Raw genomic sequence first — 24,660 nt, forward strand, 5'->3', positions numbered from 1 at the left:
ACACAGCCCTGAGCAACCTGCTCTGCATGAGCCTGCTTGCAGCAGGGGCCTGGCCCAGAGCACCTCCCGCAGCCCCTCCCGACCTCAGCCCTCCCGTGACTCTGCAATTGCAGCGCTGAAGCCCGGCGGGAAGCCTCATCCATCTCAGCAACAGCTCAGCAGGCTCCTCTGCCAACGCACCGGCAACAAGGAGAACCTAAACACCGTTTTCTGTACTCAGCAGCAAAGGAGCCAGGACAAAGGGCGCCAGGGCCTCAGGAAGGGCAGCGCTCTGCAAACCCTCGCAGGAGCAGCAGTCACAGGCCGCTCCAGGCCCAAACAAGCGCGGCCTCAAGGCAGGAGAGCGGAGGCAAGGGCCCTCTCGCCAGGCATCGCTGCACCCAAATTCTCCCGCTCCTCAAGGCGAAGAACTGCTCAGGGAGGCTCTGTCGCAATCGTCTCTGCCTTCACGGCTACGAGAGGGGAGCCGGGAGCTGCAGGAACCAAGAAAACACCAGGAGCCCCAAATCCCCAAGCCTCCATTTACAAACAGGAGGAGCAGCAGTGAAAGCCTGGCAAGAAGGGCCCAAACCGAGGAACAGCAGTAGCAGCTGAGGTGTTTGAAGAAACCACGTTGCCTGCTTTCTGGAGCCTTTGCGGGGACCAGCGTGTTTCTATTTCCCCGGAGCCGCCGGGCGCCCACAGGGGCGTGCGCAGTTCGCTAGCAGACTTTCAGCCGGGCTGGCCAGCGAGCAGGCGGCCCCAGCTCTGGGCACAGGCAGCGGGCAGGCTGAGAGGCCGAGCTGACGCTGCCAGGAGCTGCAAGCGCAGGGGTGCTGGCGAGTCTGCAGAGCTGAGGGAGCGCGTTTCTGTGCGCGCGTGAACCTCCAGCACCCGGAAAGGAGGCTGCACGTCCTCTGCTACTGGGGCCTCGCCTGGATGCAAGCACAGGCGCTGCCTTGGGGCAGTGTCACGTCCCACCTACAAGGGGGGGAGGGTGACCCAGGTTTGCAAATCCCCTCGGTATGGGTTGAGGGCGAAACGGCACTCAAGGTCCGTTCATACACATCAACCTTAATGGAACAAATATTCGGCGGACATTGGTCCTCTAACAATTATACCTGCCTCAGCTCTGCGGCTTTATGGGGAACCAAGGTGGCCTTAACTGTGTGAAAAGGAAAGCAAGCCCGAAAGCAAGCAAGAGAGCGAGAGCGAATCGCCAGTTGTGGATCCAGCACTGGACCTGCCAACAGCAGTGTTCAGTGTAGAGAGAAACCACCCACCCAGGGCTCCTACGTGCGCCTGTTTTTTTGTGCCAGCTCCTGGGCTTCTGGAACCTTCTCTCAGCCCAGTCTCAGGAGTGGCTGAGACACACGTCGGCTCAGGGCAGTGGCACCAATGAGCCAAGGGGAGTGAGCCTGGGACCCTCCCTGGGGCTCTGGTCCCAGGAGCAGCTGCTCGAGTTCACAGTGCTGTTACTTGGGCCTCGTCCCCTACAGGGAGGGAACCCCCAGCGCCGCCCCCCGCCCCGGCCGCGCCCCGCAGGCGGCGGCAGCGCCGACTCGCCGCCGGCCCGCCCGGAGCCCCGCCCCCGCGGCGTCACGCGGCGCCCTGTGACGCCCCCGAGCGCCCTCGCCGCGGCTGTTGCGCATCGGCCTCTGGAGGCAGCGCCCTCAGCGTGTGGCCGCTGCTGCCGCAGCACCGGCGCGTCCTCGCTGGGCGCCTCTCTCGGAGCCTCGCTGCGCCCTGCCCTCGGCCCCGGCCCCGGCCCCGGCCCGGGGACTGCGAGCCCGGTGCCCCCAGCCCCGCGGCCCACCGGGGCTCGGCTCCTCTGCCCCCGCCCGAGGCGGGGCCGTGTCCGTGTCTGCGTCCCTGCTGCAGCATGAAGAGGCTCCTGGGGCTCTTCGGCAAGGGGCCGCCTGCGCGCGGCAGCGCTTCCCTGCCCTGCATGGGCGCCGCCTACGAGCTCCGCGAGAATGAGCTGGGCAAGCTGCACCGCGCGGCCGCCAGCGGCGACCTGGCGCAGGTGCGGCGGCCACGGTGGCTGCTGAGACCCGGCCTCAACGGGCGGGACCAGGCGAAGCGGTGAGGGGGGCGGTGGCGCCCGCGGGCCGGGCTCTGGGCGGTGCCGCGAGCGTGGGGGCGGCGCGAGGGGCGGCCGCGAGGGCCGGGCCGCGGCGGCGGTGCCGGCTGTGGCCGCGGCGGCGGGCGGAGGGGGCGGCGGCGGCGGCGGCCCGGCCGCGTGCCCGGAGGCGCCGGCGCAGCTGCGAGGCTGCGGCGGGCCCGTGCTGCCGGCAGAGAGGTCTCCTTTGCTGGGCGAGGCGAGGCGAGGCGAGGCTGAGGAGGGCGGAAACGAGGGGGCAGGTTTTGCGAGCGGCCTCTCCCGCAGCGTCGCCTGTGCTGCCTGCGTGGCAGCAGCCCTCTCGAGGTGCTCGCGGGATCCTTCGTAGCCGCGTCGGCTGCGGTGGTTTGAGCTGAGGCGTTTGGCAGTTTGAAGGGCCTCCTGTCTTCCAGGCGCGGCACAGCACGGCACGGCTTTGCCTGGAAGGAAGGCAGGAAGTGCCGTTTCCTTCAGCTGGTGAGGGCTGGTGGAAAGGCAGTCGTGCTCCCTCGGGGTGGACGCTGTGTGAGAAGGGCAGTCACAGCTGGGGGCAAGACAGAGGGCTGCTCTGCTGCTGTCGGCATGACAGGGTCGAGGGGGAAGGTTTCTGCTCTCTGGTTTGCCAGGTGTTGCCGAGGGCCCTTGGGAGTGAGCGCGTCCTCGTGTTTGCTGCAGTAGTAAGCTCGGGGGAAGGAGAGAAGGCACGAATTCCCGAAAAGCACAGCGCGGGGCTGATGTGATGGTGTCCTGCAACCCATCTCCTTAGCCTCTGGCACGGTGTTGTCACGTGAGCGATGCTGGCGGAAGCTCGAGGTTCCCTTGCCGCAGGCTTAAGGCGCCCGAGCCTTGGTCGTCCTTGCTGGGCGGTGTGCGTAGTGCTGCTGGAGGCAGCGGCCAGTTGCCTGGGCAGAGGGATGGAGGGCAGCAGTTTCAGAGCGGCAGCCTGAGGCTGTGCGGGAAGAATCCTGTGCCTGGGCGCAGGACTGCGTCTGCAGGGAGCCGGGTGCGGAGCGGAGTGAACGTCGTCTTCATAAACGAGTGGGGGGGGTGAGGTGGATGTTTCCTAGCCGGTCTCTGCCTTTGGGCGTGCAACTGCCGTCATTGCTGAAGGGATGAGAAACTTTTTCTAAGCTTGTTTTTTGGAACCGGAAAGCAGTGGCCCTACACACGTGACATAGGCAGGAGCGGTCTCTTCAGCTTTCTCTCTGTCTGTGTTAATGTAATATATTTACTTTTTAGGACACCTCTGCATCTTGCTTGCGCTAATGGACATGCGGAGGTTGTTTCGTACTTAGTAGAGAGGAAGTGCAAGCTCAATCCTCGTGATAATTTTGAGAGATCGCCACTGATGAAGGTACGTGGAGTATGTGATGCTGTTGTAGGTAGGACTTAGAAGTTAAGCACTGAGCGATCCATCTCTTGGGTGATTCGTGACCTGGGTATGGGTGGAGATCGCGTTGTGCTTGGTGCCGAATAGGCATCCGGTACCTAATCTTTGACCGCGTTCTTGTTTTCTGAGGTTGGCAAGCGGTGGGAGTTGTGACAGAGGGAAACGTAGTTGCTGGAAATGTTTCTTTTTCCCGGTGTTGTTTCCAGGCGGTACAGTGCCAGCAAGAACAATGTGTCGCCATTCTGCTAGCGCATGGTGCCGACCCTAATCTTGCAGATGCTCTCGGCAACACTGCCCTTCACCTCGCTGCCCTTGCTCCTAACACCTCTCTAGCAGGGCAGTTACTGGAGCACAATGCCCATATTGATGCGCAGAATAAGGTAAGCGTAGAATGTGGGTAAGGCGTCTCTTGGAAAGCAAAAGTTGCTTCACTTCTCTGTGTTTTTCTAACTGGGGGGGATTTATGCTTTCAGGTGGGATACACGCCCCTCGCTCTTGCCGTGTCCGAGCATCACAAAGAGATGGTGGAGTTCCTGCTTAGAAAAGGAGCTGACGTGCACACTCGAGATCAGCCTGAAAGGTGAAGGGCTCGTCACAACAGGGTGTGGGTCTCCTGAGTATTCTTCAAGTTTGACTGAGGAGAGGCGTGGGCGTGAGCCTCTAAAAGGCACAAGTAGCCACAGAGAAGCAGTTCCCTCTGCGTGGCTTTTGAAAAGTGCTCTGCGCTTGGCTGCTGTCATGCCTCACTGGACGCCTTCCGCCTTGAGGACTGCCAGAAAGCATTGTGTCTGGTCGCCACGAGGCAGGGAACTTGCCGTTAGTTCGGCAGCATTGCTGTTAGGCAGGAGCGGGTTTTTACAGCCCAGGCGTAGTTGGTATGTAAATGCTGTCTCGCGGGCAGCGTTGTCTCTCTGTCCTGACACTCGCTTTGACAACGGGTGCGCATTGAGACGAGAGAGGTTCCAAGTGGATGTGAGGAGAATCTTCTTTGCCGTGAGGACGGTGACATGTCGGAACGGGTTGCGCGAGGAGGTTGTGCAGCCTCCCTGCTTGGCGGCTTGGAAGACCAGACCGAGTAAAGCGCTGAGCAACCCGGTGTGGCCTCGTAGCTGCGCGTGCTTTGGGGTGGTGTTTGGCTGCGAGCGGTCTCGAGGCCCCTTCCGACCCGAGTTCTCCTGTGCTTCCGTGTAGTTGGCTTTGCTTTCCTTCTGCCTGTGGGAAAGGGGGAAGTAGTTGTTTGGGGAGCAAACAGGGATGAAAGTAACGGCAGTGAAACGTGTGTATCGGCTGATACATTTCCTCTCATCTTTTGGATGCTCTAGGACCCCTCTTATGCTTGCTGCTTCTGCTGGGGACATGAGCATCATAGAAGTTCTTCTTGGCTACAGTGCTGATCTTTCCCAGAAAGACATTCTGGGACGGACAGCAGAAGATTATGCTGCTACTTCTGGGCACGCTCAGTAAGTGCTTTAGGTCACCGTCAGAGTTGCTAAGTTGTCTGGATGTGCGTGTTGGCTTAAGGGCACGCTTGGTAACAGCAGCAAGGTTTAGTGATGCACGGAGACCTTTGCTGAAGCTGGGCGAGATGGAATCTTCTGGTACGTGTTGCTCCCGTGTCAAGTGTGAATTGGGAAATTTTCCTCGACTTCCACCCAAAATGCTCCGTTAGGTTTCAAGTTTGCAATGCTGAGCTCACGTCCGAGCAACGCAAAGTCTGAAAAGTGTGTCTTTGCCAAGTGAAGTGTATATAAGCCCCTGCCCAGACCAGCGCTTGACCCCAAATCTAGAGCTCATTTCTTCTCCCTTTCTCCTAGCCTGTATGGAGGGAAGCAGGAAAGAAGGGGGCCTGGGTGTGTGTAACTAGCATGTGTGTGCGACCTTACCAGTTGGCTCTGAATAGGCGTAGGATGGAGAATAAATGGCTATTTGTATTCTAGAAGCGGTGTATGCAAGGATGCTGCTGTTCTTAGTGACGGTATTTCCTTTCTTTCTGTACACAGTGTTAGTCAACACCTGGCAGACTGCACAGAGAAGAAAAATGCGGGAGAAGCTTCTGCAGGCGGCACAAGAGGCATGCCAGTGCTTAGCACGCCTCCCGGAGCAGGAGCTGCTGGCTTTGCATTGGGTGCCTGTGCTCTGGCTGGCGGAGGTAGGATCCCTAACCGTGGAGGAGCTGAGGAGGAAAATCCCCACGGCCTTTTCTTTTGGTGGCTTGTGTTGTTGAAGCTTATCATGTTCAGCACTGACTTTGTGTGCTACTCCATCTGAGGCCTCCACTAAAGTTTTGTAAATGCGCTTCTGTGTTGCTGACTGGACCCATGTCTTGCGAGGCTGTGAGGGTGCTTCTATAATTAGTGTGTTAGCCGTCCATTCGGAGGGTTGTTGCCTGTTGGATTTCCCCATGTTTATAGACAGGGGCTTTCCTTTTTTTCTTAAAAAAAAAAAAAAAAAAAAAAAAAAATCGGTGGTTTGGGGCATGCTTTTGTTCGTGCTGTCTCGCATGGCTGTTTCACTCCAGGTAGGCCTGTGGAATTGTCCATGTTACATGCCTGTAGGCACTGTTGACATTCAAAGGTGCTAAGAATTAATCATGCCAATTGCTATTTGAACAGTGAGAGACGACATTTCGCATGGCTACTTTGTAAGGTGAGAGTTGAACAGTACCTTTTCCCAAATACTTTAACCTGCCTAAAAAGAGGAAAGACGGGAGAGAGACGCGGTCCTTCTTGCCTTTTCTTTTCAAGCCTGATGGAGGAAGAGGAGAGTGATGACAGCCTTCCTGCTTGTGAGAAAGAAAGACGCTGTTTAGCTGCCAAGGTAAAGTGCCTCACCAGGCAACTTTTCCCACGAAACGACTGACTTGCAGGGAGGACCTGTCTGGATTTGAGCGAAAGCACGTTTCCAGGCAGGTGGTTTCCTCCCGCAAAGCGGTCTCCTGCCTGCACCCTTTCTGCTGCTGTGAGCTGTTTCCTGCAAGACTTGTAGCCGCAGCAGAGCATGCAGCAGTCTTGCTGTTGTGGGGGGAAAGAGCAGTAGGTGACAAGAAAAACGACCACATGGTTTTCCTCATCTGAGTCAGATTTCTAGACCGTGAAAGTTGATCAGCTCCTAGACTGCCTATTCTTTTGTCCTCCAGACCTTGCTCTTTGTTTCCAGTAACTTTGGTGATAGAATTGTGACGGATATGGAAGAAGGGCATTTATTGATCAAAATCTGCAGAAATGCTTCATGCCCTGGCTCTTCCTTCCTCCTTGTCAGGTTCCTCAAGTGTGCTTGGGGGGGCAGTTGCTCAAGCGGGTCTTTTTTTCTGCTGCCTGATGCGGATGGCATTCCAGGCTTGTGCGTGATCTCACACCGCCTGTTTCCCCTCTCTTTTTTCCTGTTTGTTTGTTTATCCAGATGAGGTGTTTGGCGTTGGGAGTGGGCTGTGATGAAGAATCCGATTCTGGTGCTGAAACCCCCCCTGTACTGCTGGAGATGCAGGCATGTTTGATTTTTAAGCGGGCTCTGTTTCTTTCAGTGACCTTTGAGAGACTGTCGCAGATGTTGTCTGTGAAGAGCTACTGCAGCCTAGTAAGATGTGATAGTGGTTTGAAGTGTGAAAGTGAGGAAAGAGAAGGAGGCTTGACTAAGGTTGTCTGAGAAGCAGGCAGCCGTTGGTTTTCCTTGGTGCAAAGGAGGGGGAAAGGGTGTGTGCGCTCCTGGCTGTTGTAACCTAGGTGAGGCCAGGGTCAGACTGTGTGCAGGCAGTGCTTGTCAGGGGCTTTGCAGAACTGGAGCAGGACGTTTGGGACGTTGGGTATTGCTGTCTACTCAAAGAGGTTCCTGAGGAAAAACCGCAGGCCTCGTAGAAGAGAAGTCAGAACTTTTCCCTGCGTGGGTGCCGAGAAGAGGAGTATTTTGGAAGGTGTGGATTGCCTGTGCAGAGGATGCTTGTTTCTGTTCTTTCTCACTCTTTTGGCTGGCCTCTTCTAGGAGGAGTCACCTGAAGGGGAGGGAGAGGAGGAGCACCAGCAGCCTCAAGTTGCGAATGCTGCAGAAGCCCCTGCTGGTGTGAGAGGTGAGTTAATAAACATTGATCCCCTTTGTTTCTTTGCTAGTTGTGCTGAGTCAGTGAACGGAAGTGGTGGCCTGGTGGGGGAGAGGTTGCCTGATGGAGGAGAGCAGCAGTCATTTCTCCCTTCCTTTGTAGGTGTTACGTCGGCAGCAGGAGTGAAGCAGGAGGAAGACAGCGACTCTCCGTGGGATTCTGAGGTGCTTTCAGTGAGGGGCGCAGTGGGATCCCCGGTGGCGGGGGGAACCGCTCGGGAGTTTGCTTTGGACGTGGGCCCTAGCGCTGATGAGGCTCAGTTCCCTCTTTGGCCGCTTCTGCCATGTGTTTGCTCCTGTGAACTTGAGCAGCTTCTGCTCTGTGCAAGCTGTTCAGTCAGGACTGTGCCTAAGTAGGGTCTGCTGATGTCCTAGGTCTCATAGGAACTGGCCTTTGAATGTGATTTCTAGTGTAACACTGAAAGAGTACAGATTCTGGCTCTGCAAGTGCTTGGGAGGGTTGCTGCTTCTTTGCCACGGTACCCAATGAAATGAGTGTTTTTGGAACCGTGCAGCCAAGTAGTAAGCACAACCAAAAAAAATCAGTGTAGGCTTGGAGCACTGTTTTGGGTTGAAGTGTGAAAGTGAGGAAAGAGAAGGAGGCTTGACTAAGGTTGTCTGAGAAGCAGGCAGCCGTTGGTTTTCCTTGGTGCAAAGGAGGGGGAAAGGGTGTGTGCGCTCCTGGCTGTTGTAACCTAGGTGAGGCCAGGGTCAGACTGTGTGCAGGCAGTGCTTGTCAGGGGCTTTGCAGAACTGGAGCAGGACGTTTGGGACGTTGGGTATTGCTGTCTACTCAAAGAGGTTCCTGAGGAAAAACCGCAGGCCTCGTAGAAGAGAAGTCAGAACTTTTCCCTGCGTGGGTGCCGAGAAGAGGAGTATTTTGGAAGGTGTGGATTGCCTGTGCAGAGGATGCTTGTTTCTGTTCTTTCTCACTCTTTTGGCTGGCCTCTTCTAGGAGGAGTCACCTGAAGGGGAGGGAGAGGAGGAGCACCAGCAGCCTCAAGTTGCGAATGCTGCAGAAGCCCCTGCTGGTGTGAGAGGTGAGTTAATAAACATTGATCCCCTTTGTTTCTTTGCTAGTTGTGCTGAGTCAGTGAACGGAAGTGGTGGCCTGGTGGGGGAGAGGTTGCCTGATGGAGGAGAGCAGCAGTCATTTCTCCCTTCCTTTGTAGGTGTTACGTCGGCAGCAGGAGTGAAGCAGGAGGAAGACAGCGACTCTCCGTGGGATTCTGAGGTGCTTTCAGTGAGGGGCGCAGTGGGATCCCCGGTGGCGGGGGGAACCGCTCGGGAGTTTGCTTTGGACGTGGGCCCTAGCGCTGATGAGGCTCAGTTCCCTCTTTGGCCGCTTCTGCCATGTGTTTGCTCCTGTGAACTTGAGCAGCTTCTGCTCTGTGCAAGCTGTTCAGTCAGGACTGTGCCTAAGTAGGGTCTGCTGATGTCCTAGGTCTCATAGGAACTGGCCTTTGAATGTGATTTCTAGTGTAACACTGAAAGAGTACAGATTCTGGCTCTGCAAGTGCTTGGGAGGGTTGCTGCTTCTTTGCCACGGTACCCAATGAAATGAGTGTTTTTGGAACCGTGCAGCCAAGTAGTAAGCACAACCAAAAAAAATCAGTGTAGGCTTGGAGCACTGTTTTGGGTTGAAGTGTGAAAGTGAGGAAAGAGAAGGAGGCTTGACTAAGGTTGTCTGAGAAGCAGGCAGCCGTTGGTTTTCCTTGGTGCAAAGGAGGGGGAAAGGGTGTGTGCGCTCCTGGCTGTTGTAACCTAGGTGAGGCCAGGGTCAGACTGTGTGCAGGCAGTGCTTGTCAGGGGCTTTGCAGAACTGGAGCAGGACGTTTGGGACGTTGGGTATTGCTGTCTACTCAAAGAGGTTCCTGAGGAAAAACCGCAGGCCTCGTAGAAGAGAAGTCAGAACTTTTCCCTGCGTGGGTGCCGAGAAGAGGAGTATTTTGGAAGGTGTGGATTGCCTGTGCAGAGGATGCTTGTTTCTGTTCTTTCTCACTCTTTTGGCTGGCCTCTTCTAGGAGGAGTCACCTGAAGGGGAGGGAGAGGAGGAGCACCAGCAGCCTCAAGTTGCGAATGCTGCAGAAGCCCCTGCTGGTGTGAGAGGTGAGTTAATAAACATTGATCCCCTTTGTTTCTTTGCTAGTTGTGCTGAGTCAGTGAACGGAAGTGGTGGCCTGGTGGGGGAGAGGTTGCCTGATGGAGGAGAGCAGCAGTCATTTCTCCCTTCCTTTGTAGGTGTTACGTCGGCAGCAGGAGTGAAGCAGGAGGAAGACAGCGACTCTCCGTGGGATTCTGAGGTGCTTTCAGTGAGGGGCGCAGTGGGATCCCCGGTGGCGGGGGGAACCGCTCGGGAGTTTGCTTTGGACGTGGGCCCTAGCGCTGATGAGGCTCAGTTCCCTCTTTGGCCGCTTCTGCCATGTGTTTGCTCCTGTGAACTTGAGCAGCTTCTGCTCTGTGCAAGCTGTTCAGTCAGGACTGTGCCTAAGTAGGGTCTGCTGATGTCCTAGGTCTCATAGGAACTGGCCTTTGAATGTGATTTCTAGTGTAACACTGAAAGAGTACAGATTCTGGCTCTGCAAGTGCTTGGGAGGGTTGCTGCTTCTTTGCCACGGTACCCAATGAAATGAGTGTTTTTGGAACCGTGCAGCCAAGTAGTAAGCACAACCAAAAAAAATCAGTGTAGGCTTGGAGCACTGTTTTGGGTTGAAGTGTGAAAGTGAGGAAAGAGAAGGAGGCTTGACTAAGGTTGTCTGAGAAGCAGGCAGCCGTTGGTTTTCCTTGGTGCAAAGGAGGGGGAAAGGGTGTGTGCGCTCCTGGCTGTTGTAACCTAGGTGAGGCCAGGGTCAGACTGTGTGCAGGCAGTGCTTGTCAGGGGCTTTGCAGAACTGGAGCAGGACGTTTGGGACGTTGGGTATTGCTGTCTACTCAAAGAGGTTCCTGAGGAAAAACCGCAGGCCTCGTAGAAGAGAAGTCAGAACTTTTCCCTGCGTGGGTGCCGAGAAGAGGAGTATTTTGGAAGGTGTGGATTGCCTGTGCAGAGGATGCTTGTTTCTGTTCTTTCTCACTCTTTTGGCTGGCCTCTTCTAGGAGGAGTCACCTGAAGGGGAGGGAGAGGAGGCTGCTGGTGGTCCTCCAGCTGCGAATGCTGCAGAAGCCCCTGCTGGTGTGAGAGGTGAGTTAATAAACATTGATCCCCTTTGTTTCTTTGCTAGTTGTGCTGCGTCAGTGAACGGAAGTGGTGGCCTGGTGGGGGAGAGGTTGCCTGATGGAGGAGAGCAGCAGTCATTTCTCCCTTCCTTTGTAGGTGTTACGTCGGCAGCAGGAGTGAAGCAGGAGGAAGACAGCGACTCTCCGTGGGATTCTGAGGTGCTTTCAGTGAGGGGCGCAGTGGGATCCCCGGTGGCGGGGGGAACCGCTCGGGAGTTTGCTTTGGACGTGGGCCCTAGCGCTGATGAGGCTCAGTTCCCTCTTTGGCCGCTTCTGCCATGTGTTTGCTCCTGTGAACCTGAGCAGCTTCTGCTCTGTGCAAGCTGTTCAGTCAGGACTGTGCCTAAGTAGGGTCTGCTGATGTCCTAGGTCTCATAGGAATTGGCCTTTGAATGTGATTTCTAGTGTAACACTGAAAGAGTACAGATTCTGGCTCTGCAAGTGCTTGGGAGGGTTGCTGCTTCTTTGCCACGGTACCCAATGAAATGAGTGTTTTTGGAACCGTGCAGCCAAGTAGTAAGCACAACCAAAAAAAATCAGTGTAGGCTTGGAGCACTGTTTTGGGTTGAAGTGTGAAAGTGAGGAAAGAGAAGGAGGCTTGACTAAGGTTGTCTGAGAAGCAGGCAGCCGTTGGTTTTCCTTGGTGCAAAGGAGGGGGAAAGGGTGTGTGCGCTCCTGGCTGTTGTAACCTAGGTGAGGCCAGGGTCAGACTGTGTGCAGGCAGTGCTTGTCAGGGGCTTTGCAGAACTGGAGCAGGACGTTTGGGACGTTGGGTATTGCTGTCTACTCAAAGAGGTTCCTGAGGAAAAACCGCAGGCCTCGTAGAAGAGAAGTCAGAACTTTTCCCTGCGTGGGTGCCGAGAAGAGGAGTATTTTGGAAGGTGTGGATTGCCTGTGCAGAGGATGCTTGTTTCTGTTCTTTCGCACTCTTTTGGCTGGCCTCTTCTAGGAGGAGTCACCTGAAGGGGAGGGAGAGGAGGCTGCTGGTGGTCCTCCAGCTGCGAATGCTGCAGAAGCCCCTGCTGGTGTGAGAGGTGAGTTAATAAACATTGATCCCCTTTGTTTCTTTGCTAGTTGTGCTGCGTCAGTGAACGGAAGTGGTGATCTGCTTGTGAGATGGTGCAGCCCCCAGTTTTCCCCTTGCCAGCCAGTGCTGGGGGGAAGGTTGAGGGTAGGGAAAGTCAACTGTGGGAGATGTTCTGTGGTAGTGCTGGAGTGCAAGGAGCGTTGCTCCTTGGTGACTTCCTGCACATGTGAGGATGTTTTGGCTAGTGCTTTGAGGGTTCCTCTTCTACCGTGCAAAGGGATTGTGAGTGCCAAACTCTGGAGCCCTAGTTTGGAGGGGAGATGCCCCCAAACCTCCCTACTCCAGGACTCTGGCATGCCAGAGCCTCGTTTGGATGCTACCCGACCATCTGTTGAGTGTTTATTGTAGCCGTGGGAGGTGTCATGCTGAGCTTGGGCATCTTCTGCTGCAAAGAAGGACCTGGGAAGCGTCGAGAGCACCTTGGTGGGGCTGGGGGGGGAATGACAGTGCTGTTTTTCCTCTGTAGTTGAAGGGTTATCCGACTCATGGCTGCAGGGCTTGCCTGACGGGGGGGGAGCAGCAGAGTGAAAGAAGGACTCGTGGTGTGTCATTTCTCCCTTCCTTTGTAGGTGTTACGTCGGCAGCAGGAGTGAAGCAGGAGGAAGACAGGGACTTTCCTTCGTTTTCTGAGGTGCTTTCAGTGAGAGGCGCAGTGGGGTCCTCGGGTCCCCGTGGGGGGAACTGCTTGGGAGCTTGTTTAGGACATGGGCCCTAGCGCTGATGAGGCTCAGTACCCCTTTGGCTGCTTCTGCCATGTGTCTGCTCCTGTGAACTTGAGCAGCTTCTGCTCTGTGCAAGCTGTTCAGTCAGGACTGTGCCTAAGTAGGGTCTGCTGATGTCCTAGGTCTCATAGGAACTGGCCTTTGAATGTGATTTCTAGTGTAACACTGAAAGAGTACAGATTCTGGCTCTGCAAGTGCTTGGGAGGGTTGCTGCTTCTTTGCCACGGTACCCAATGAAATGAGTGTTTTTGGAACCGTGCAGCCAAGCAGTAAGCACAACAAAAAAAATCAGTGTAGGCTTGGAGCACTGTTTTGGGTTCTGAAAGGCCTGTTATACTTCCAGAGCCTGCCTGCCTTGACGGCATGCGTGAGTGCAGAACCAGCAGTGAAACGGCAGGTAATGCTTAAGTGACGATCCAAGTCGTGCTTGGGTATGACACCTGCAGCTTGATGCTGAAGTGTTTGTGGAAACTCCTTGCCCCACTCTCTGCTTGTTTGTGTTCTCACTCAACCAGGTGTCCGCAGATGCGAGAGAGAAGCGTGCAGGACACGAGGCTGCTGCCACACGAACAGATACAGATTTCCAGTACGACGGACAGGTGACTGTGTTAAAGACCCGTGAAGATGTTAGTGTAAAGGGAGCTGTTATTCCCAAATGAGTGCAGGAGGGAGACTGCAGAGAGTAGCAGATTCCAGATATACTTCAGAAGTATTGCAGAATTCATTTCTTTCCCTTTGTGAAATGGAAGAACTGTGCAAAGGACGAAAGCCCTGGGTTGGAAGTAGGAAGCCCTGGCTTTGATGGTCAGAGTAATATCTGCAGTCAGACCCTAGCTCTTGCTGTGCAGGACAGCACATTTTGCATTGTCTTAAAAGAGAAGAAAAACTGCTCAAGCCCACTAATACTAAGCCCTTTTTTAATGAATTAGGAAACAGCAACCCTCGTGAAGAGATGCCAACAGATTAGATGTCCTCAGGTGACCAGGATAGCTAGCGGTCTTCAGTTGTGCAGGCGCCTGCTGGTGGTGGGCAAAATTGCTTATCTTTGAGCTCACTCTGAAGACTGATGCAGTGAGTGAAAGGAAGAACGTAGTCCGTGTTCCTACCCTTTTCTTCATACGCATGTAACTAGTTCATTAGGGTATGGCCAGAGAGCTACAGCAGGAGGTTGCTGATGCTTCCCGTGGAGGAGTGACCACATGGGCGCTAGGAGCATCACGAGTCATTGAAAGAGTAGGCCTGGTGTTCCGGCGTTGTTTACGGCCGCCCGTAGGAAATTGAGATGGGGATGGGAGAGGCCAGTATGAAAGAGGATGAAGCAGCAGGGTTTTGGAGAGACGACTTGAGAGTCGAAGCAGTCGCCTTGTCCGTACGGAAAACGCAGCTGACTCGCGTGGGTCCTGGTTGTGGTTTTACAGTTGCAGGAGTCGGAAGAACAGCGTGTTCAGTCCGAGCGTTGTGCTCAGGACTTGAAGACGGCCCTGGAAAAGAAACAAAGAGAAGTGGTAGCTGTTTCCCAGCAACTGCAAGACCTTCTGGAAGCCTCCTCAGGAACTGTTAGCCTAAAACCTCTGGAAGAACGAGTGGGACGGTAAGGAACTGTCACGGTGAAGCAAGGCTTTGCTTTCTGGGACAGTGTAAAAGCAACAGGATTACCTTGCTGCATCACAGCAAGTTAATGCACAATTTTGAGAGAAGCTTTTGCTTTAGATGATGTTATTTCCCACTGTTGTGTCAGTATTTGTGCTCTTGTGTCTTCCCATAACGAGACCTGTGTTTCTTTTCAAGGCTTGAACTTGCAAACGCCAGCCTGGAAGGCAGAGTCCAGCAACAGACTGCTAGAATCAAAGTTCTTCAGAAAGAGCTGCGTGGCTCTGCCTCTGTAAGCCAGTCATGACTTTTGTTTTCCTGAGCTCCTGAGGCTAGCTCTGTGTGTGGGGGGGGAAATTTTCAGAAGAGATTGTCCTGGGGAGCCTAGGGGAAGTCATTTCCTGCAGCCTGCAGGTGATTGGCTGCAGTTGGTCCATTCCCAGGCTCTCTGGTTTTGAGAGTTTTCATGGGGCGCTCTGCTGCGTCCTACTTAACACTGTCTGAGGTAAAGGTTGGACACTGGTGTGCTGGCTTGAATGTTTGCTGCTTTATACCCGTCGTGGTGCTTAAGCCATCAGGCAGCCGCGCTTCAGGGGTTCCTGCCTTAAAGGCATTCTGCAGGTTAGCTTGTGGAATTGCCTTGGTGCCAAGCGCTTTGTCGCCGAGCCCTAACTGGCATCCTCGGACTGTGGCAAGAGTTCCGTTGCCCGGCCTCTGAGCACCTTCCCTGTTTAGTGGCTATGGATTCCTTGGCTGGAAGGTGTAAATCTGTAAAGTAACTTGAGGAACTCCAAAGATGCGCAGCTGCAACTAATGAAGGAATCCCACATTGCTAGGCAGTGTTATTTTCGGTGTGCTTGGTCTGAGTTGGTGGAGACAAGCCTTCAGTGAGGAGGAACTGCTTAGGCTCTGCAGAATGGCTGCTCCTTGGCATCTTGGTGTGTGTTGTTTTCCGTGAAGAGGTGAAGAGGAGTCCCTGTGGTGTCATTTGTGGAACCCTGTACGATGCTGCCTGGGAATGTCCAGGCATCCCGAATTCAGGGGTTAATAGCAGCTGAAGCAAGGCGCTTTCATCTGGGGCCTGCACAAAGCAAGTGGTTGTCGTGCTCTGTCTAGTGAGCGAGGGTCCTTGGTCCTACAGCCCCCCGTAGTTGTGGTTAATTAGGGCTGAAGAGGTGTTGAAAATAACGAGATGTGCAAGTGTAATTGTGGGCTGTACTGCAGCTGGCCAGAGAAGAAGGCAGGCAGTCACAGTGCTTATCCTTGCCTTTGGTGAAGATGGCGGGGTTTTTGGATATCCCGTGGATGAAGAAGCTACTCCTGTCTTTGCTCATTGATGACCATTTGTATGCCTCACAGCTCTGCCTCACAGCTCTGCCTCAAACGGCCCAGGCAATGGTTGCTGACAATTTTAGGGCAGCCTCAAGCTAAGGCTGTTCTGCTCCCTGGAACAGGGAGGGGTAGATAGTACAGGAGTAAGGAGAGGGAGGAATGTTTGAGGCATGTCTTTTTGGCAATACCTCTTAAATGTGGTGTGAACTTCAGTGTGGCTTTTAATGCTTCTGTAGGTTCATAACTGCCTGGAGGACTTGATCACTGGCTTATGGACAAGGTGCATGCCTTTGGAGGAAGACCAAAATCAGCAGGTGCATCAATGGTTGCTGTGAATTCCTTCTTCCAGGCTATGACTATTTTGTGCGCAGGCAGCTCAACCATCCAGGAGTTCCCTGACAGTGAACTTTTCTGAGGACCGCTGCCCACTGATTGCTGAAGATCCCCCAGAAGCTTTAAATTAAGCGGTGCTCTCCACTGATGGGGATACATAAGTAACCCCTGCTAGTAGCGGGTGGCCTTCCCTTTTGTGGGGGAGACAGACTATAGGTGTATTGCAGAAATCATTTCTTTACCTTTGTGAAGTGGAAGACCTGCCCGAAGGCTGAAAGCCCAGGGTTGGAAGTAGGAAGCTCTGGCTTTGATGATCAGAGTAATACCTGCAGTCCAGCTATGGCTCTTGCCCTTGCATCAGAGCAGATTGTGCGTTATCTTAAAAAGGAAGGAAACGCTCAAGCCCACGCTCTCAGCGTCTCTTCCAAGAAGAGTAATACTGAGCTGTTTTTTACATATTGGGAAAGAGCAGCCCTCATGAAGAGATGCTGACAGATTAGATGTCTTCAGGTGGCCAAAATGGCTAGAGGTCTTTGGTTGTGCAGGCGCCTGCAGGTGGTGGGCAAAGCTGCTTATCTTTGAGTTCACTCTGAAGACTGATGTAGCGAGTGAAAAGAAGAACACATTCCATGCTCCTGCCCTCTTCTTCATGCTCATGTAACAATGTTTCCTTAGGCTATGGCCGGACAGCTTCCGGAGGAGATTGCCGATGCTCTTGAACAGCAGTCGCTTCCAGAAGGCTCGCTTGGAGTTACAAAGCTTTGTTGCGGTGAGCTGAAGGAAGACAAACTGCGGTTGCAGGAGGAACTGGACAGGGTTAAAGCCAAGGTAGGCAAAACCTGTAACTACATTAATAAATGCGTTGACATTGTTCTTCCCTGTAAATGAGGAAAAAGGACAAAGCAGTATTCTGAGTATTCTGAGCAGTATTCAGGATGGGGATGGGAGAGGCCAGTATGAAAGAGGATGAAGCAGCAGGGTTTTGGAGAGACGACTTGAGAGTCGAAGCAGTCGCCTTGTCTGTACGGAAAACGCAGCTGACTCGCGTGGGTCCTGGTTGTGGTTTTACAGTTGCAGGAGTCGGAAGAACAGCGTGTTCAGTCCGAGCGTTGTGCTCAGGACTTGAAGACGGCCCTGGAAAAGAAACAAAGAGAAGTGGTAGCTGTTTCCCAGCAACTGCAAGACCTTCTGGAAGCCTCCTCAGGAACTGTTAGCCTAAAACCTCTGGAAGAACGAGTGGGACGGTAAGGAACTGTCACGGTGAAGCAAGGCTTTGCTTTCTGGGACAGTGTAAAAGCAACAGGATTACCTTGCTGCATCACAGCAAGTTAATGCACAATTTTGAGAGAAGCTTTTGCTTTAGATGATGTTATTTCCCACTGTTGTGTCAGTATTTGTGCTCTTGTGTCTTCCCATAACGAGACCTGTGTTTCTTTTCAAGGCTTGAACTTGCAAACGCCAGCCTGGAAGGCAGAGTCCAGCAACAGACTGCTAGAATCAAAGTTCTTCAGAAAGAGCTGCGTGGCTCTGCCTCTGTAAGCCAGTCATGACTTTTGTTTTCCTGAGCTCCTGAGGCTAGCTCTGTGTGTGGGGGGGGAAATTTTCAGAAGAGATTGTCCTGGGGAGCCTAGGGGAAGTCATTTCCTGCAGCCTGCAGACGATCCGTTGTGGTGCTTACCCCTGAAGCGCAGCTGCCTGATGGCTTTCCTGCCTTAAAGGCATTCTGCAGGTTAGCTTGTGGAATTGCCTTGGTGCCAAGCGCTTTGTCGCCGAGCCCTAACTGGCATCCTCGGACTGTGGCAAGAGTTCCGTTGCCCGGCCTCTGAGCACCTTCCCTGTTTAGTGGCTATGGATTCCTTGGCTGGAAGGTGTAAATCTGTAAAGTAACTTGAGGAACTCCAAAGATGCGCAGCTGCAACCAATGAAGGAATCCCACATTGCTAGGCAGTGTTATTTTCGGTGTGCTTGGTCTGAGTTGGTGGAGACAAGCCCTCAACGAAGGGAGACTGCTGGATCACTGGAACTGGGGGTAGATTGTAAAGGAGTAGGGAGATGGAGAAATGTTTGTGGCACTTCTTTTTGGTAATACCCCTTAAATGAGGTGTGAGCTTCAGTCTGGAAAGTGTCAGCGTGCCTTTTTTGCTTTTTTTAATGCTTCCGTAGGTTCATAATCGCCTGGAGGACCTGATCACTGGCTTACGGACAAGACGCGTGCTTTCGGAAGAAGACCCAAGTCAGCAGGTACATCAATGGTTGCTGTGAATTTCTTCTTCTAGTCTTTCAGGTTTTTGGGGGAGTTGGGTGTGTGTGTGTGTGTGTGTGTGTGTGTGTGTGTGTGTGTGGGCAGCTAAACCGTCCAAGAGTTCTGTAATGGTGAACTCCTCCAAGGGCCGTTGCCTGCTGATGGCTGAAGCTCCTCCTGAAGCTTTAAATGAAGCCCTGCTCTCCACTGATGTGGCTACATAAGTACCCCCTGCTAGTAGCAGAGGGACTGAGGAAGCTGTTCTTCAGGGTCTTTTCCACCTTTTCCCCGTGAGCCCCTAGTAGCAGGTGGCCTTCCCTTTTGTGGTGGGGGGGGGGGGGGGGGGACAGGACGGAGGGAGGTGGGGGGGCTGGCAGGCAACTGTTTCTGTCCCTCAGTATTGGCCTGTTCAGTGGGAAAACTGAAGTGCTGACCTTTACGTGGGCATTCTGTCCCCTGGAGTTCTGCGGCCTTGGGCTAGCAGAGAGAGACGTCCTGCAACATCTGTGTGAGGAACGCTGTCTGCACCTAATGCTTATAGATGCCATTACTGAGTTATGTGTGCCATTTCTTCTTTCTGTTTGGAAAGTGTGAGAGCAAAAGCAAGTCAATGAAGAAGCTGGTAGAGTGGAAGCGACCAGCAGAAGCCCGACTGGAGCAGGAAATGAGAAGAAACATGGAACTGCAGAAAGAATGCAACAGGTAAGTATGGGTTTTTAGTACTTGTAAGAAGTATGGACTAGGCTGGGAGTCAAGCTTTATTTAACTTGACCCTAAGACTATGAGGACGTAACAGTTTGTGAGCACCTTCAAGCCTTGCGTTAGATCTTGCAAGTGGCTTCTGTACGTGAGCGTACGGTTTTAGGTAGGTGGAAGTGCAGGCTGCCCTGCAGTTGTTGTGGGGAGAGAGGGAGGGCAGGCAGAAGTCCGTCACCTCTGTTTTCAGGCCAAGGGAGTACCTCCATGGGAGCAGAGGAAATTTCGACCCTGCAAGTGATCTGTGGGAGGGAAATGATTTTTTTTCCCCTGGTTTGGGTTTGGGTTTTTGGGGGGTCCATAAGTCCTGGCCTGTCAGTCAGGTTACAAACAAGGTAAGCCCCATCCATGCTGCTTACCTAAGTGTATACGCAAAGGCTGACTGTCCCTGGGCTTCCTATTTTATGCGCTAATTTGCTGCACAGGTCCAGGAGGCTTCTTGAAAGAGCTATGAAGAAACTGAGGGCGTATGAGAGGCGAGAGAGTGAGTCCCAGTCGGATTTCCAGGGCGCAATGGAGGACACGCGTTCTGGAAGGGGCAGCGAAGTTGGTAGATTAAGAACAAAGGTGAGCTTTGGTTTGTTCGGGTTTTTTGCTGTTTTTGGAAGCCTGTATGATTTAATTCTGTTTCCTGTTGTTAATGATCTGGTGGCTGTGTTCCGAAGTGAGTGGATTTCCCCTGTGATCCCTGAAAATGCCTAACTAATCCTTTGGTAAGTGAAGAAGCGTTGCAATACCAGGGTGCTGGTGTGGGAAAGGTAAATTTCTGAGGAGCAAAGAGGAAGACGGAGTTTTAGTTGACCTTTGGGGCCTACTGAAACCTGGTACTTCCTGAAAGCGCTTGAAAACAAACTCCCGCTTTGATCTGGAAAGAACACGCCTTCTTCCTCCACTGCTTGAAAAGCTCCTTTCTGGAGCACTGTTGGCGAAGCTTTCAGTGTCACGGAAAGAAGAGGATGTGTCTCTTGTGAGTTCTGTCCTGAAGTAACCTGACTGTGTGACAAATATGTAACACTCCTCGCACCCCCTGTCCATCCAAAACGCCCCCTCCCCCCCCGATAGATATTGTTTCTGATGAAAGGAGAAGGTGTCCAGCTCTGTGGATATTTGGTTTCCTGTGAGCGTCTGAGGCTGAGGCTAAGTGAGTCTGTCCTTTCCCTGTCTACAGGTCCGTGAACTTTCCCACTGGCTGGCGACAGAGCGGAGAAGGTCGAGGCAGCTAGAAAAAGCAAATGAAGGCTTGCGCGAAGAGTTGGCTTGGCTGCATGGGAGCTGTGACAAACTGCGCAAGAGGAAGCAGCATCTGGAAGAAGAGGTGGTTGTCCTCAGGCGTCATTTAGAGGCCAAGATGATGGATCGCAGCCACGTAGAAGTCTATAAAAAGGAGGCTGAACAAAGAGCTGGGCGAGAGCTAAGGCAAAAACTGCAGGAAGTCAATCTCTTTCTGCAGGTAAACTTACTTCACCCTGGTATCTGTGGTCCAGTTGTGCCTTGTCATTCCTTCATTCTTTCCTGTTGTGATTTTTCAGTATTTCATGCTTCTGCCGTCAGGGCTGTGGGGTCATGGGCTCTTCACATCTTCAGGAGGTTGTTGAAGGGTGTGAGCTTGTTGAATGGTTGTCCTCAACCACTCTGAGATCCTGTGAATAATCTTCTCCACCCACGTAGGTCACTGGGGAATCGGGTAACAGCGCTAAGAGAAGAATTGCAAGGAGACTAGTGTCTTGCCGAGACAGAGGTTGCTTAGTCCCAGCTTTGACCGAAAACAAAGAAGTTGCGCTAAGAGTGTGTGTGCGTGTGTCTCTTTCCGCACAAAAAGGATTATGTAATGTGGTGCTTCTGGGTTTCGCCCTCCCTCGTTGAGGGAAGGGAGGAGGCACCGTTGCCTCCCTGAGTAAGGTTGTGCTCTTCCGGTTGGGGGTGTGATACAGACTGGGGGGAAAGTTCTCTTCTTCTCTCCTGGGGCTTGAAATTGCATGCTCTGCTTCAGACACAGGCAGCCACCCAGGACCGAGTGGAACGCATAAGAGCTGCTACTGAAGCTTCCACGGTAGGCCGACTGCAGCAGAGAATTAGGGATTTAGAAGATGAATTGGCTCTCACAAAACGCCTGCAGCGAGCCAGAGCTAATGTGGGGCTTGCGGAAGCTGGTGCTGCACATCGTCACGAGTGCTGCAGGAGCCGCTCTTTGACGACGAACCCCGTGGGCAATGCTTCCTCTGTGGCAGACCGAGTGGAAGCTCATATGGCTGAGGTAAGGCATTGTAAACCCATGTTATTCTCGAATTACCTTTAAAGAATATGAATAAGCTAGGTTCAGCTTTTAAGCTGAAAATGAGCATCATCAATGAGCATCCTAGCTCCAGGACACCCAATCCAGTAGTCTGAACGTGACTGCTGACCCTCACAATGCTGCAACCTCGGCAATACCTCTGGTCCGCGTGTGTCCCAGAATTAGCAGTCTGTGAGACAGCACGTTCCTCACAGAATGGTGAGCAGCGTATCACGAGGCTTGGGAACCGCATGGCAAGAGTTGGACAAGGGAGCGCATAATTCTTCACAGAATGCCCTGATCCGTTCCCTCCTTTGCACAGAGTGGAGGCAGGGGCAAGCTCTCCCCTTCCGTCTGTTTTATCCCTGAGAAGTATTCAGGCCCCTCTAATTCTAACGCAGTGCTGTGGTGCCCCCTGCGTACCAAGGGTCCTGTTTAAAGGACGTGTCGGCGTACCGTACCTGTACCCGTGCCGGTAATGTTCTGAAGTGGAGTTCCTAGGCTCTGAGCGTTGTCTCGTGGAGTCTCACAGGGTGATCCGGATGACTGCCCTCGGGCAACCCCCGCGGGTAAATAGTAAGTCAGCAGTGCTGTCTGAAAAAGAACCGTCAAGAGGTGACTGCTGCAAGGAAAGCCAGCTCGTTCTGGCCTGAGTCCTTTGGTAATGAGTAAATTAAGCAGCATTTTGGCTCTTCTCTGTGTCGGTATGTTGGTAGGTGAGCCTGTGTGTCTCTCAGAATTAGTGGTGATTCCCCCGGGGATTCAGCCTGAACTGCTTGCTCTCTACCTAAGCCCAGAAGCTGTATGCTCTCTGTTTGGACAGTCACTTCTAGATGTCCCGGCGTGCATCATGATGGAAAAAACCGCAGGCATCACGAGCCTTACCCGCTGTCAACAGTGTAAACGTGCTGCTTGTGCGCTTGTGGATAGATCTCTGACCTTCCCTGGTTGCTGTGAAGTCATTGTGCTTTTTGCTGTACTTTTTAAAAAGCAGAATATGAGAAAACTGATGAGTTGCGATTGCTTTGTGATGCAGTTAATGCCACACAATGCGTCTTGGTGGACAACGAATTTCTCTGTATTGTATTGGGGATGATGTTTCCCGTTCTTATTCTGCATTACAGCTGGGTTTCCAAAGGCTGTAGAAGCTAGTACTACAAGCATGTAACTATTGAGGTCTTCAGGGTATCCTGTATATACTTCCAGGTGCGGCGGGAATGGTCAAAAATATCGCTGAAGAACTTGAGCAAGGTAATTTGTCAGGATATGTTAGCAGTGTTGTGAAGGAAGATGACCGTTCCTAGTTTCTGGACACAACTACTTGAAAGCTGTCAAGCTCCTGTGCTAAGCACAGCTGTTTTCTACTAGCTTTCCAAGCTAGAGCTTTATGTGAAAACTTCCTGCTTATCCAAATAATAGTGGCACAGAATTTATGCAGTTGCCTTTAAGAAAAACAGAAAAAACAGTGTACACGCTTGTACACACACCCCCCGCGCCCCCCCCCCCCCCCCCCAGTGCCCTGAATAATCCCACCTCTTTGTGTTAATTGTTCCTCCAGAGCCACGGCTTTGCAGTGACTGGGCCTGTTTCAAAGCAGGTAGCCCCGGAGAGCAATTCCTTCTGTCCCAGTGGTCCTTAATCTCCGAGCGAGCGGCTGGCTGTTGCTTTCTAGCTCTTTGCATTTGCCTGGACGGACACAAGTCCGTTGCATTAAAGCCGTTTGCATTGTGAATGGAGTTGCCTGTCTCCTGGGAGTAATAGGGTTTGTTTGGTTTGGGGACTTGTTACCTTTTCCTACTGTGACACTAACATAGGGCATTTTCTCCCCCCTCTGCTGCCCCCCCTTCCTCAGCAATGGCTGAACTGAAAATTGGATCGGCTGGAGCTTCTGCCTGGGCATCTGCTGAAGGATCCTCAGAAAACGGAGACCAGGAGCCACTTTCCAGGGCAATGTAAGAGTATCACGCCGTTTCCGCCAAAAACGATGTGCTCTGACTTGGACAAAAATGCTAGGGAGCAGCCGCTCTGGAAGTAGCTGCGTTTGCCGTTTCATGCCTGCCGAAGTGGTGAGCCAGCAGAAGATGCTGGGGCAGAGGAAGTCCCCATTCCAGAAAGCTAAGAGTGGTTATCCTGAGACGAATGAAGCCTGGGGAAATGTGCCTTCTGCCTCTTAACGGAGTGGTGTGTAGATAATAACACGCTGTATTTAAATGAAAGTATTCTGTTCCAACTTGGTACTTAATAAATTTTGCAGTCTAGTACCTGTCTCTGTTTCATTCCGTTCCCCCTCCTGACTTTGCCTGCCCTGCCCATGTGGCTGTACCCTCTTGCTCCATCTGCTTGTGTCTCTTACAGAATAGTAGCTGTCAGACTGCTGCCAAAGGGGGAACGCTGGCAGGAGTCTGGCCTGTTGCTGCCTGTGGCTGCAAGGCGGGGGTCCTCTTCCTCAGTGGAGGCCGCAAGCAGGAGTGTGTTAAGACGGGGGCCTCGACTTCAGGTCTTGCTAATACTGGGGCACTTGACTCCGGCTGCCTTTCAGAACAAGGCTTCCTGTGGTCTAGGCAGAAGGGAGGGAGAGGGCTCCTGGTAGCCGTGAAAGGTTGCAAAGCCCACCAGTCTGGAAGGGTATCTGGTCCACGTGGAGTCAGCAACGGGGAAAGGGGGGAAGACATTTCTCTGCCCTGCAGCATGACTGGCAAGGCTGACCTTCTGTTCAGTGCTGGGCACTTGCTTTTCTCTCTCCAAAGCAAAAGCAAGTGCAGAAAGTCTGTGCCTTCCCTTTGTGTCGTCCTTTTGACAAACTCTGACATGAACTGTTTTCAAATGGTTCCCAGCCTGCTTCTGCCCCGCTGGCTGTCAGCGAGAGGTGCAGAAGCAGGACTGAACCTCAGCGCTGGCATCTGCCATAACAGGAGCTGGTGATGGTTACAGTGCGGCTAGGGAAAAGTCCCGTCAGCTCCTCAACTTCAGCGTGCATCTGCGCTGCCAGTGCGAGGCCACTCTCGATGATGTGTGAGAGGTCATGGCAATCGCGGGAGGTTCCTGAGGCCTGGCCCACAGCAGCTGTCCCTCCTGCCTTGAAGAGGGGCAAGAAGCGGGACCCAGGGAGCTACAAGCGGGCCAGCGGCACCTCGAGGCCTGGCAAGCTGATGGAGCAGAGCCTCCCGGAAGCCCTTTCCAAAGACGTGGAGGCCCAGAAGGTGACTGGGAGTAGTCGGCATGGATTTACCATGAGGCGGTAATGTGCTCTTGTCGCAAAGAAGGCCAACGTTATCCTGGGCTGCATTAGGCAGAGTGTTGCCAGTGGGTCAAGGGAGGTAATTCTCCCCCTCTACCTCATCCCGGGTGAGGCTGCATCTGGCGTAGTGTGTCCCGTTCTGGGCTCTGCAGTAGAAGAGAGAGATGGAGCTACTGGAGCAAGTCCAGCGAAGGGCTACTAAGATGATTATGGGCCTGGAGTTTTTCTCATATGAGGAAAGGCTGCGAGAGCTGGCATTGTTCTGCCTGGAGAAGAGAAGACTGAGGCGGGATCTTACCAATGTTTATAAATATCT

The 24,660-nt window shown here is 53.3% G+C and overlaps 2 protein-coding genes and 2 long non-coding RNA genes across 4 annotated transcripts; all 4 read left to right on the forward strand.

Annotated features, from left to right (window-relative positions):
- Positions 1–1,628: 1,628 nt before the first annotated feature.
- On the forward strand, positions 1,629–5,738 carry LOC135327243 (ankyrin repeat domain-containing protein 7-like). The gene is made up of 6 exons (XM_064505394.1): positions 1,629–2,064; positions 3,320–3,434; positions 3,677–3,850; positions 3,944–4,050; positions 4,793–4,930; positions 5,471–5,738. The coding sequence occupies exons 1-6, from the start codon at positions 1,862–1,864 to the stop codon at positions 5,736–5,738; spliced, it is 1,005 nt and encodes a 334-aa protein (XP_064361464.1). The 5' UTR covers positions 1,629–1,861.
- A 6,694-nt stretch (positions 5,739–12,432) lies between these two features.
- On the forward strand, positions 12,433–14,167 carry LOC135327570 (uncharacterized). Its single transcript, XR_010387890.1, has 4 exons — positions 12,433–12,490; positions 12,925–12,978; positions 13,097–13,180; positions 14,000–14,167. It is a non-coding gene; the product is annotated as an uncharacterized LOC135327570 (long non-coding RNA).
- A 3,123-nt stretch (positions 14,168–17,290) lies between these two features.
- LOC135327244 (ankyrin repeat domain-containing protein 26-like) lies at positions 17,291–21,130 on the forward strand. Its single transcript, XM_064505395.1, has 6 exons — positions 17,291–17,371; positions 18,000–18,077; positions 18,668–18,780; positions 19,260–19,401; positions 20,003–20,284; positions 20,825–21,130. The coding sequence occupies exons 3-6, from the start codon at positions 18,689–18,691 to the stop codon at positions 21,128–21,130; spliced, it is 822 nt and encodes a 273-aa protein (XP_064361465.1). The 5' UTR covers positions 17,291–17,371; positions 18,000–18,077; positions 18,668–18,688.
- A 1,067-nt stretch (positions 21,131–22,197) lies between these two features.
- On the forward strand, positions 22,198–23,364 carry LOC135327571 (uncharacterized). The gene is made up of 2 exons (XR_010387891.1): positions 22,198–22,357; positions 22,959–23,364. It is a non-coding gene; the product is annotated as an uncharacterized LOC135327571 (long non-coding RNA).
- The last annotated feature ends 1,296 nt before the right edge of the window (positions 23,365–24,660 follow it).

The sequence above is a fragment of the Dromaius novaehollandiae genome, chromosome 1 (assembly GCF_036370855.1).
Source record: "Dromaius novaehollandiae isolate bDroNov1 chromosome 1, bDroNov1.hap1, whole genome shotgun sequence".
NCBI lineage: Eukaryota > Metazoa > Chordata > Aves > Casuariiformes > Dromaiidae > Dromaius > Dromaius novaehollandiae.

Coding starts and splice junctions, on each gene's coding strand:
- LOC135327243 (XM_064505394.1), top strand. CDS start 1,862: ATGAAGAGGCTCCTGGGGCTCTTCGGCAAGGGGCCGCCTGCGCGCGGC. Junction 3,435..3,676: donor AGAGATCGCCACTGATGAAG/GTACGTGGAGTA, acceptor TGTTGTTTCCAG/GCGGTACAGTGCCAGCAAGA. Junction 4,051..4,792: donor ACTCGAGATCAGCCTGAAAG/GTGAAGGGCTCG, acceptor TGGATGCTCTAG/GACCCCTCTTATGCTTGCTG.
- LOC135327244 (XM_064505395.1), top strand. CDS start 18,689: ATGAAGAAGCTGGTAGAGTGGAAGCGACCAGCAGAAGCCCGACTGGAG. Junction 18,781..19,259: donor CTGCAGAAAGAATGCAACAG/GTAAGTATGGGT, acceptor TTTGCTGCACAG/GTCCAGGAGGCTTCTTGAAA. Junction 19,402..20,002: donor TTGGTAGATTAAGAACAAAG/GTGAGCTTTGGT, acceptor CCCTGTCTACAG/GTCCGTGAACTTTCCCACTG.